This window comes from Notamacropus eugenii, chromosome 5 (assembly GCF_028372415.1).
Source record: "Notamacropus eugenii isolate mMacEug1 chromosome 5, mMacEug1.pri_v2, whole genome shotgun sequence".
Taxonomy (NCBI): Eukaryota; Metazoa; Chordata; class Mammalia; order Diprotodontia; family Macropodidae; genus Notamacropus; species Notamacropus eugenii.
In genome coordinates, this window is record NC_092876.1 from 609,162 (window position 1) to 620,784 (window position 11,623).

Consider the following 11,623-nt stretch of genomic DNA (forward strand, 5'->3'; position numbering starts at 1 on the left):
GTTGTCAACAGTGCTGGCTATCTTATTTTACCTTCTTCCAGCTCACCAGGAATTAAAGTTGGCTTCTTCTGAAGAAACAGCTGTTCTGTGCCAATATCTTGAGCTGGTCTTATGTCTTAAGGCATCAGTATCAGATGAAAGAAGAATGGGGTTGAAAAAAAATTCGACATTCTTCTTTCTCTACACCTTTGTTCCAGTCTAAAAAGATTAGGGGCTTGCCTCTCTGAGAATGTCAACCTACCGCCTTTGACCCGTCGTCTTATTCTCTCACAATTCCCCAAAGACTTTGCTCCATTGATGACCTTCCCTTTCCTTCTTCTCATCCTAACAACACTCATCTTCAATGTGTCCATCTCCCCAGACTCCTTCTTTAACACCAGTAAACATGCACAGGTCTCCCTTATCCCAAAAGAAAGCCTCTTCATTCACTATTAATCATATGAAGAAGTTGGTCAATATTCACTGCCTCCATTCCTTCATCACACAGGTCCTCCATAGCCTTAACCTAATGAACTCTGGCTTTCATCTCCCCACCATTAAATAGAAAGCGCTCCCTTCAAATTCACTAGAAATCTTGATTGAAAAATTCAAGAGATATTTCTTTCTTGGCACCTCTCTTCATCAGTAAAGCATGGTGGGCAGCACCATACTTGGAGCCCTCAGTGTTTCTAGGCTAAAATTCAAGCTCTTCTTTTTGGCTGTAAAGGTTTAAAACAAAATCTTATTCATCACTTTGGTTTTTATATATTTTCCCATTTGTCTTTCCCCACTTGCCTTCCCCTTTCAACTTCCTTTTCCAGAGAGCAAATCCACATAACAAGGAATAAAAAAGAAGATAAAGTTTAGTAAAACAAATACATTGAAAAAGTTTGAGATTACAAGTAGGATTCCACATTGATCATGTGCTACCTCTGCAAAGAAGGGGGAGGCGACTTCTCCTATCTCGTTTTTGGGATCAGACTTGGTCACCATCGCTTTACCTCTGATCTTCTTGGAAATATCATCAGCATTTCGTCATTGTATACATTTTGTATAATATTCGTTCTCTTAGTCCTGTTTCAAAAAGGATCATTGCTTCTACTGAGCACTGCTACTATGAAACAGGAAAATGAAGACATTCTGTGGTCACATATCTGTCAGTCATCTCCTTCAAGTCATTGGACAGGGAATCCTGTAGATCTCCTTTTCCCACCTGCTGAATAATCCTAGCATACCATTATCTCCTGCCCCAGATTCTCATAGCTCTTATATACTAGCCCTTAAATATTCACCCTTCTTTCTCACAAGTTCATTTCCTGGCTTACAATCTTTCTCTTCTTCATCAATATATTGATACCCCTTCAAAGATCCTAAATTTTCAATTCCTCAATTGACACATACCCCATGACCTACCCTTCTACTCTTTCTCAGCTACCACACAAAGATGGTCATAATTTTGTTCTTGCCATCACCTATGAGGGTTTCATTTTCATGATGAAGAATGATGAGCTTCCTTTACCTTTCCTTCTCAACATATGCATAATTTTTTTTTTACTAAGCCTTCTCCTCATCCTCAGTATAACCTCTAACCTCACCTTCCAGCTGGATTATCTCAGGTCAGACCCTCTCCTATGACTATCTTCTCCTCCTTTCCCAATCTTGACCCAGTTGACTGTGCCCCATGCTCTACACTTGAATCCCTTGCTTACTTACCATCCATCACGTGTTGCCACATACCAACATTGGATGACTCCTGGCATTCACCTTCTTAACTTTTACTCATATGCTGCTGAATAAAAGTGGAAGGATTCATGGTGCTTGTCTTGCCACAAATCTATACCAGCTTAATAGTGTAAATCCTTCTCCTCCTCCACTCCATCTATTCTATCATTAGTTTGTATCATCTGATGTATATGTGCTGTCTCCCCTATCAGAATGTGAGTTCCTTAAGGACAAGTTACAAGTTAGCACTGTGTCTGCCCTGTAGTTAGCTGATGATAACTCCTTCTTGATTGGGTGACCAATTGTGTAACTTCAATTTTTGTTGAGTTGAAGCATCTCAAATGGGATTAGCAACAGACGAGATTTCATGAAACCTATGTACGGACCAAGAGACACTCACCAACACATGGAAATCTATCTTGCCCTGCAGGAAAATGTGTGTGTTCATCCTTCATTGCCGAAGAAGACCCTGCCATCAGAGAAATGATGACATGACTTGCACTTGACTTTGTTTTGAGTGAGGGAGGGCTGTGCAGGTCATCAGCCTCATTTCTCTTCCAGAGCCATCTAAATCCAGTGACCAGATATTCATCAGGATGACTGGAGATGACCCAGGATGAGGCAATTGGGTTAGTGACTTCCCCAAGGTCACACAGCTAGTGAGTGTCAAGTGTCTGAGGTGAGATTTGAACTCAGGTCCTCCTGCCTCCTGCACTGGTGCTCTATCCACTGCCTCACTTAACTGCCCCTACAGGAAAATGGAGGGGATGGGGATGAGAGAAGAGAGAGGTGTAATAGAAGGAAAGGCAGATTGGGGGAAGTGGTCATCAGAATGCATGCTGTCTTGGGGAGGGTGGAAGGGAGAGATGGGGAGAAAATTTGGAATTCAAAATCTTGTGGAAGTCAATGTTGAAAACTAAAACTAAATTAAATACATTTTTTAAATATTTAAAATATAAAAATTATTGAATTTTATACATATATATTATTTAGAGTTACACTGGCAAAGGACCACAGAGCATGGCATGCCCACATCAGAGAAGGTGCCGTGCTCTATGAGCAAAGCAGAATTGAAGTAGCTCAAAAGAAAAGCAAGAGGTGTAAATTTAGAGAATCCACCCAAATGCTCACGTAGACTCTGTTCCTGACCTGTAGTACAGCCTTCCAAGCTGGTACTGGTCTGATCAGCCACACTCAGACACACTGTAACTGGACCCTAACATAGTGATGTCATTTTGGCCCTCTTCTAGAATGAAGATACACTGCGTATGTTCTTGTGCTTCTACTCATCTCCCTCTGTATCAGTTCATACATGAAGAAGGGGCACAAACTAGGTAAGAAAAACCAAAGCGACTGAAGGCAGTGGTCCAGCATCAGATACACTCAAGGACACAAATGGGCAGGTGAAGGATTTGTCTTTATACAAGCACTGCAGAGAAAACTGGAAAGCCATTTGGGAAAAGTCAGGGTAAGACTTGGCACTCAAAATGGAGACTGTACCTGACCATAAAAGTCACTGATTAAAAAAATTTAAGAAGGAAGATGAAGGAGAAGGAAAGAGAATGTCCAGCTTGGCACATTCATGCCTTCTAAAAGCAGATGCAAAGCATGGACCAGCCTAAATCATGGGTGGGAAATCCAAGAAACCGCACAGAGAGGCATTGTTCCAGACAGAGAGGATTCTGTGGACCCTGGGGAAGGAGTCTGACCAGGAGAGGCTTGGCTGAGCATAGTAACTCAGGGAAAGGCTTATTGCCCAACTTGTGGTTGGACATTTAGGGAAGACTGAGGGAATCTCCATCTATCACTGGCAGATCCAGGGTGAGGGGCTGGTACTGGGTTCTAGGCTGCATCTTAATCAGGGAACACATTCAAGACAAGCAGCAACTTGTGGTTCCAATCCCAGGAGCAGAGTGGTGTCTCAGGTCTCTGCCAGCCCAATCTGAAGCCTACAGAAGAATAACCAGGGAAATAGTCTTACATGAAAGGGGCCTCTAAAGTCCTGTCACTTTCTAGCAGCATAGCTTTCCAGCTGGCTTATAGTGGCTGAATCCATCAGTAATCTCCACATGGGCCCAGCCCACAGATGTATTGCTCAGACTCAAACATAGCTCAGGAATTTGCAGATCTATGATGGCGGGTAGGGGGGAGGATAAGGAATCAGATCATCCTGGGAGCACTGAACACTTACAGGTCCCTGGAGTAAGTTTTCCCTTAGATCCTGGAATAACACACAAGTCATAACCAAAAGAAAAAAGCAACATGGTTATTCTGGACATTCCCTCGAGAATGTGAAGACAGCCTGACCCTGACATCAGGTCCAGGGTCAGGAAGGAGACTGAAAGAATACGCAGATAAGAAAGGATCCCACCACAAAGTTTACCTTGAGGACAGGGATGCTCAAGACACAAACTCAGAAGAAGAAAATGACTTCAAAACATCAACACACAAAGCCTCAAAGAAAAGCACAGAGTGGGCAGAATTCAACTAAGATTTCTGGAAGACAGCAAATAAGAGATAAAAGAGTAAGACAAAGTTAGAGATGATATTTTTCATTGCAGAAAAAATTGGAATTCAACTGAGCTGTGGAAGAAAGAATCAGAAGTGGAATAAAGGGCTTGTCACAACTAAATTTTAACAGAAGGGTAAGCTGAGGCAGATCTCTGAGCAAGATAGCATTTATTAGCAGGGAATACTACCTATCAATAAATAGGTCAATGACTTGCCTCCACTTATGCCAGAGGCCTGCAGCAAAAGGACACTTCCCCTTCTGTGGGTTTTGGGGAGCACAAAAGAAAGAGCAGAACAGGGTAGGTGACACCATGGGATTAAGGCCTAGTTACAGTGCTGAGGCCAGGGAACAACCTGATTGGTTGAAAGTTGGTAATGGAGGTGAGCAACAACCCTCCTTCTCCTCCTATGGGACTAAAAGATTCCCATGGCCTGAGTCCAGGTGCAGGATAGTGGCCCGGACTTTGGGACAACAAACCAGACATCTTGGAAGGACAACTTGGTGGTGTAAAGATGTCACACCCAAACCCCCTTGCTTTCTCACCCATTTCCCAAGGTTAGCAAGATTCCTCGAGCAGGAGAGCTGGACTTTTCAGCTTAACCTAGTACAGACCAGCTGAACTCTGAACCAAGTTTAAAGACAAAGATCTATAACTCAGGCAATTACAGGACGAAAGTAGTTTCAGGACAAAATCAATAAACTGTAAATAGGATTAATAAGAAATGATACAGAATTCATCTCAATCTTCTCAGGCTTGCCCCAAGAGTGACAGAACCTTGTCCAAGCAACAAATGTATGGAAAACTAGAATGGACCAAACATTGTCCAATGACTCCATGACACAAAGAGCAAGATCCAAACGAAATCAAAAGACTGAGAAAGAGAAGAAAATGTAAAGAAAACTTGTTATCCTGAAAATCATGTCAAAGAGAGAGAATTGAAGAATCATTAAAACCATGGCCCTAAATCTTAATTCAAGGAAACATTAAACAAAAACGACTGGATGTCTTTAGAACTAGAACTCAAAATGGAAATCAAAAGAACCCAGAAGAACCCATCTCTGGAAAGAACCCCAAATAAAAACTCCCAGTATCTTCCTAGCCCAAATTCAGAGCTAAAGGTCAAAGAAAAAAAATACTGCAAGCATCCAGAAAGAGACTTACCAAGGAGCAGACAGCTGAGACCATTCCAGAAGACAAATCCTTCTGAGGAGAGGAAGGTGAGAGACAAGGATCTCACATAATCCAGATGAAGCAGAAGTCTGTGCAACAGAGGAGGGTCTGGTGGGGGAAGAATCTGACAACAGAACAGAAATCTCACTTGAACGGATCAAAGGCGGGACTGCAGAGGGCAAGGGATGAGAGATGCTCCCTGCTTCCTGACTGAGATGAAAGATTAAGAGAGCAGAATTTTCTACATATATACATACATTTTTGGTTTTCGGGGGGAATACTGCCCTTGAGTATACAAGTTTATAACAGAGGTTGTGTTTTCCTTTATCTCTCAATTTAAGAAGGCTGATCAGGGTAAGTGGAGGTTTTGCTGAGTGAAAAATTTTATTTGAAAAAATCAGAAGAAAATCCATTCATTTAACTTCTACAACTGTGTCAAGGAACATTCTTAATCTAAGATAATCCTATATCAAAAAAATAGATAATCCTAACCACATAAAATCTATTTCACTAAAATAAATGATCAAATATGAAAAGTTGTTGAGCAGCACATATGTGAAATAATAAATCAAATCTGACCAAAATAAGTCCTTTATATCCGGAGAGACCTGACACCAGCGTGAACCAAGAGCCATTGCCAACAGATGAGTGCTGAAAGGATGTGAATGTTTCTAAAGTCCTGGCAACTATAAACGACCTGAAAACAGGTCTCCAAGCCTCAACAAGAGAAAGCTATGGGAAAATAATCTTGCCATCTCTTGTGAGGGGGTAAATTTTGTGCATGACAATAACAGTGCTGAAATAAGAGGAAGCAATTCTTTGGGCCCCAAACCGAAAAAGGAGGCCATAGAGCTGCTGATAAACGGTATGAAAGGGGATGTCTGGACTTTCTCAAAACTAGGATGAGACTCAGAACTAGACTCAATATTATGGCTACTACGTTTGGTAAAGAGAAGAAACCAGAGCTGGGTGTTCAAGGCTTTGTAAGTGTGCACTTTTGGTCATCAGTTTCCTAATCTGGAAAATACATGAGATTATATCTGAGATCTTCTCCAAGGAAAATTGATTTTCTCCGTGAAATCTTTAGTTTCGTGGTTTCCCAGGTGGGGGTATGAGACTTGAGAGAGGGAAAATCCTACCAAATGTGCCCAGGTTCATTGTTTCTGAAAAGAAAAAATAGCTAGGCATTCACACCTTCATATTTCAGGCCTTAGGCTGAAATGACACTGCTCTCCATTTTAATAATTAAAATCTTTCCTTTTTGTTATTGAGTGTTTTCTGGCTTATTGTGACCCCTTTTGGGGTTTCCTTATCAAAGAAATTGGAGTGGCTTGCCACTTCTTTCTCCAGCTCATTTTTCAGATGGGGAAACTGAGGCCAACAGGGTTAAGTGACTTGCCCAGGGTCACACAGTAAATGTCTGAGGCCCAGATTGGAAGTCAGTGTGTCCTGACTACAGGCCCTTGGCTCTACCCATTGGGCCACATCCCTGCCCCTCTTCTCAGATTCCAATTTCCATTTCCTGGACTCTGATTTCCTCTGCATTCTTGGGTCCTGGCTTGTTTATCTACAGGGCCTGGGGAGGTTACAAAACTTGTCTGAGTCACAGCTGGGATGGAGGTCATTAAATCTGAGGTGGCAGCTCCTGGTCTCAAGTCAGCCTGCAGATTTCTTCAGTGCTCAAACCCCCTGAATCTGGGGTGGGGACATTTTCTCCTCAACTTCTAAGGAGAGGATAGGGTCGCACTGAGGAGGGCTGGAGGGCAGGGTGGACTCTAGCCCTAACCCTTCTTTTTCTCTGGTTCAAGCTGGGAGCCCAAGAGCCCTGTCCTCCTGGAGTGATGATGGGAGGAAGGGAGCCTCAGCTGCTCCACAGAATCAGAGGCTGTTCTGGGGCTAACAAAGGCAGAGCCAAGGTCTATCAACCCGGGGATTTCCTCCCAGGAACTTTCAGGTTTGGTCTCGTACCTTGTGCAGGCTCCTTCTGCCCAGTCACCAGTGAAGTTTCTTGTCTCCCACCCGCTATTGGCTGGCAGAGCCCGTGGGAAGGGATTCGTGCCTTCATAAACCCAGCTCAAACAGGTCTCCTTGATGTTGGGCTCCTGCTCCTGCGGACCATGGAGCGCTCTCTGTGCGCTCTCCTTCTGTTGGGGACTCTGCAGGAGACCTGGGCGGGTAAGGAGAGACTGAACTCGGCACCCGGGGGTGGCCGTGGGGCTGGGATGGGGTTTCCTACAGGAAGCCCCTCCGATGCCAGCCCAGGGAAGGTCTTCCCGGACCCGGCTCCTTCAGGTCATTGCGGTCCGGGCGGAACTGAAAGGAAGAAGCTGGAAATAAGCCTGTGCGGGTGATCAGGGACCTGGACTCCGCCGCCCCTTGGCTGGGGCTGAGGCTGGGGGGTGTCTTGGTATCGGTTCCTTAGTTTGGAGGCGAGGGGGGGGGGGTGAATGGATTGATAGTGGTGTGACGTCATGGGGAGTTGAGGCAGAGGTTCCAGGAGAGAGAATGGGAGCCACAGTCCTGGGAGCGTTTAGAAGGAACAGAGCTGTCCGGGGTCCCCCCCGCCAAGGGCGAAGACAGAACCAGGAGCAGCTTTGTTAAAGAGAATTGAGGGAGGGGGAGGGGGCAGGTGAGGACACAAGGTGGGGGGCCGGGGGGTGAGGAGTGTGAGAGACCTCGGACCCGGACCAGAGATGGGGGCGGGGAGAGGGAGGCAGCGACCAGAGTAGGAGCTCTAAGACCTGCCTGGGCTGTTGTCGGGGAAGGAGTTTTGCTGATCTCTAAATAAGGGAGGGGCGCGGTCTGTCAGCATGGTGGGGGCGGGGGGGGGGGCCTAAGGGGAGGGGATGCCAGCGGTGGGGGGCATCTCAGAACAGCGGGGTCGCGACTCCGGGATCATTCCCGGGGTGTGACGGAGTCAAGGGTCGGGGTCGGGTCCAAGCGCCCCCCGCCCTGACCCCAGCCCGTCCCCACGTCCCAGGCCCTCACTCCATGAGGTATTTCTACACCACCATGACCCGGCCCGGGCTCGGGGAGCCGCGGTATCTTGAAGTGGGCTACGTGGACGATCAGCTGTTCGTGAGCTTCGACACCAACAGCCCGGGTCAGAGGATGGAGCCGCGGGCGGCGTGGATGGAGCGGGTGGAGCAGGAGGACCCCGAGTACTGGGAGCGGGAGACGCGGAGAGCCAGGGCGAACGCACAGACTTCCGGAGTGAGCCTGGAGAACATTCGCGGCTACTTCAACCAGAGCGCGGGGGGTGCGTGACGCGGGAGCGGGGCAGGGGAGGCCGGGTCCGAGCGGCTCCCCCTGGGGACAGAGGGGCGGGGAGGAGCCGTGGGGAGCGTGGGGGGCGGGGGCGGGATCAGCCAGAGTCCGGCCACACTGACCCGGCCAGGCCCGGACAGGGGTCCACACCCTCCAGGGCATGTACGGCTGCGAGGTGTCCCCCGAGCTCACCTTCCAGCGCGGGTTTTACCAAGACGCCTACGACGGGCGGGACTACATCTCTCTGGACCTGCAGACCCTCACGTGGAGGACAGCGGTGCCCCAGGCTGTGAACACCAAGCGCAAGTGGGAGGAGAGGAGCGAAGCGGAGGGATTGAAAGGCTACCTGGAGGAGACGTGCGTGACGTGGCTGAAGAAGCACCTGAAGATGGGGAAGGACACGCTGATGAGGACAGGTAACGCCGACCTCTCCCCAGTGTGCGCGGCACTCAAGGCCTCCCCTCAGCCCGACTCCCGAGCCCCAGGGAACCTTTGTACCCCAAGGCATATTGTGGGATGTTCCCCCTCCCCCCACCTGTCCTTGTGACCTTGGAGCGCAGGGCGGAAGGGGAGTCTGGAATTACCTCTGACCTCTGCCTCCAGACCCACCCAAGTGTGCTCAGCCCTCAAGGCCCCCAGCCCATCCTTCTCAGCCCCAGCCCCAGGCTCCCCATCCCCCAGGAACCCCATGTACCCCATGGTTCAGATTGTGGGGTGTTCCTCCTGCCCTGACCTGCCATGTGCCGGAGGAGCAGAAGGGGGAAAGGGAGCCTGGTAATGCCTCTGACCTTTGCCTCCAGACCCACCCTCTGCCAGAGTGACCCGACACACTGGCCCGTTCGGGGAGGTGACCCTTCGGTGCAGGGCCCAGGACTTTTACCCTAAGGACATCTCCTTGACTTGGCTGAGGGATGGGGAGGAACACCCCCAAGACACGGAGTTCATTGAGACCAGGCCTGCAGGAGATGGCAGTTTCCAGAAGTGGGCAGCTGTGGATGTGACCTCTGGCCAGGAAGACAAATACACCTGCCGAGTTCAGCACAAGGGGCTGTCTGAGCCCCTCACTCTGCAGTGGGGTAAGGACAGAAAGGAGGGGTGGGAAAAGGTCATCCTCCCACCCCCACAGGACCAGACGGAGGGGGAGTTATGGAGCAAGGTAGCAGAGGGGTTAGTGACTCAGGCCTGACAGGGGTCATGGCCTCTCACTTCCCTTTTCCATTTCAGAGCCACAGTCCTCACCCACCTGGCTCATTGTGGGGGGCATTGCTGCTGCCCTCCTCCTCCTCCCTGTGGTCATTGCTGGAGTTATGATGTGGAATAGGAATAGGAATTCAGGTAGGCTGGACTGAGAGGGGGCATTAGGGAGCAGGCACCATGGAGATGCTGGCTTCCCCTGACCCAGCAGCTTGTCTTTCTGTCCCCAAGTACTGTCATTCCTGTCTAAGGGGCTGTTACATGGGCCCTAAGATTCTAGATGAACAAATCTGTAACTGGAAGCCATTTCTCAGGAGGATGCCTGGCAGGGGTGTAACAGGCTGGCTGAGAGGGGAATCTGCTCCACACTCAGCTCAGACTTGAACATGGGGATCCCTATCCGAGAGCCTGGGTGTCTCCCCAGCTGGGGGCTGTAGACCAGTCCTGGGAACCCCTGGAGCTGGGCCTGGAGGGGGGGAAGTGCCCATTTGGGGGCCTTTTCTCTCTTCCTCATGGATCTAGAGGCTGGAGTGGGGGAGAGGGAGCAGTCCTAGTTGTAATTTAGTGTCTCCAGGATAAACCACTGAACTTCTGAGACCTTAGTGTGGCCAGGAAGAGGAGGCGGGGAGCTGGGGTAGAGGGGGCCAAGCAAAGAGGAGGGTCTGTGGGAAGTTGGGCTGAGGATGGGCTGGGTGGTGAAGGTGGCCTTTCAGAATGATGAGAGGCTGGAGGCCAAAGGGGATTGGAGGATCCAATCTGTCTTTCCTTCTTCAGCTTGAGAGAATTGCCTGGCATGGAGCTGAGACACAAAAGCAGTGTGCAGTCCCCGGGTTGTTCTGTTCACCCCTGGCTTATCTCCTCAGCATTGGCCCCTGGGATCCTCTCTGGACTCTACTGGGCCAAGCCCAGGACAGCCTCATCAGGGCCCACACCCTGCTCTCTAAGGCCTCCCTCTCTCCACCCTCCTGTGTCTCTGTCTGCTTTGGGAATGACCCTCCTTCACATCTGAGGCTGTCCTGACCTCTGGGGTCCCTGTCTGACTGATAAAACAGCCTGATGAATCACTGCTCTGCAGTCTTCAGCTTTTCTCCACAATCTCAGCTCAGCTTCCCGTTGGGACTGTGGGGGATAGGATGACCACGTGGTGATGTCTGGCCATGTGAAGGGAAAAAGAAATGAAAGTTTGGAGATGCCTGAGAAGCTTTTCATTTGTTCTGCTGACACTGTGAGTGCAGGTGGGGGCTGAGCCCAGAGGGGAAGGAGCCCGGGGAGGTTGGGGGGACCAGTGTATTAGACATGGTGCGGGGGCAGACGTTTGTCTTTGATCTGTACTGCTCCGGGACACCTGTGGGCAAGGTGTATTAGAACTTGCTCCAGGGCTTCAGACAGAACCCAGGCTGCACACTCCTCCTGGGCCTGGAGCCATGCCCAGACAGGCTGCTGGGTGGGCTGGCCCTCACCACTAACCTTTGGAGAGGTCCAATGCTCTCTCTTTGGTTGGCATTCCCCCTGTGCCTGAACTCCCCCCTACCTCACTTGTGTGTATGTCCCTGCTTTTCTTTCTTAACAGAGGCCTCCCTAAAGGCTTCTGTGCTCTCTGCTCAGGACTCGGTCCAGGCCCCTGGGCTCCATCTCTGTGGGTGACAATGGCCAGTGCACTGAGTGACCACCTTGTCCCCTTTCCAGACTGCCCCAGAATGGGGGCTCATCTTCCCTCTGAGGAAGGGAAGAGTTTCCCTTTGGAATGAATAAAGAAGGGAATATCTCGTTTCTAAAAA

The 11,623-nt window shown here is 49.1% G+C and overlaps 1 protein-coding gene across 2 annotated transcripts; it reads left to right on the forward strand.

Annotated features, from left to right (window-relative positions):
- Nucleotides 1-7,041: 7,041 nt before the first annotated feature.
- LOC140503232 (class I histocompatibility antigen, Gogo-OKO alpha chain-like) lies at nucleotides 7,042-10,739 on the forward strand. 2 transcript variants are annotated; one of them, XM_072606994.1, is made up of 6 exons: nucleotides 7,042-7,559; nucleotides 8,365-8,643; nucleotides 8,792-9,067; nucleotides 9,452-9,727; nucleotides 9,876-9,986; nucleotides 10,620-10,739. In XM_072606994.1, exons 1-6 carry the CDS (start codon nucleotides 7,226-7,228, stop codon nucleotides 10,622-10,624), a joined length of 1,281 nt encoding a protein of 426 aa, XP_072463095.1. In that variant the 5' UTR covers nucleotides 7,042-7,225; the 3' UTR covers nucleotides 10,625-10,739. The 2 variants fall into 2 exon arrangements, with proteins under 2 accessions (XP_072463095.1, XP_072463096.1); XM_072606995.1 differs by lacking the exon at nucleotides 7,042-7,559 and adding an exon at nucleotides 7,887-8,013.
- Nucleotides 10,740-11,623: the final 884 nt, after the last annotated feature.

Excerpts from the sequence above, each read along its gene's own strand:
- LOC140503232 (XM_072606994.1), top strand. The coding sequence starts at position 7,226 with ATGATGGGAGGAAGGGAGCCTCAGCTGCTCCACAGAATCAGAGGCTGT. Across the intron at positions 8,644-8,791 it reads CTTCAACCAGAGCGCGGGGG|GGGTCCACACCCTCCAGGGC; the intron begins GTGCGTGACGCG and ends AGGCCCGGACAG. Across the intron at positions 9,068-9,451 it reads GGACACGCTGATGAGGACAG|ACCCACCCTCTGCCAGAGTG; the intron begins GTAACGCCGACC and ends CTTTGCCTCCAG.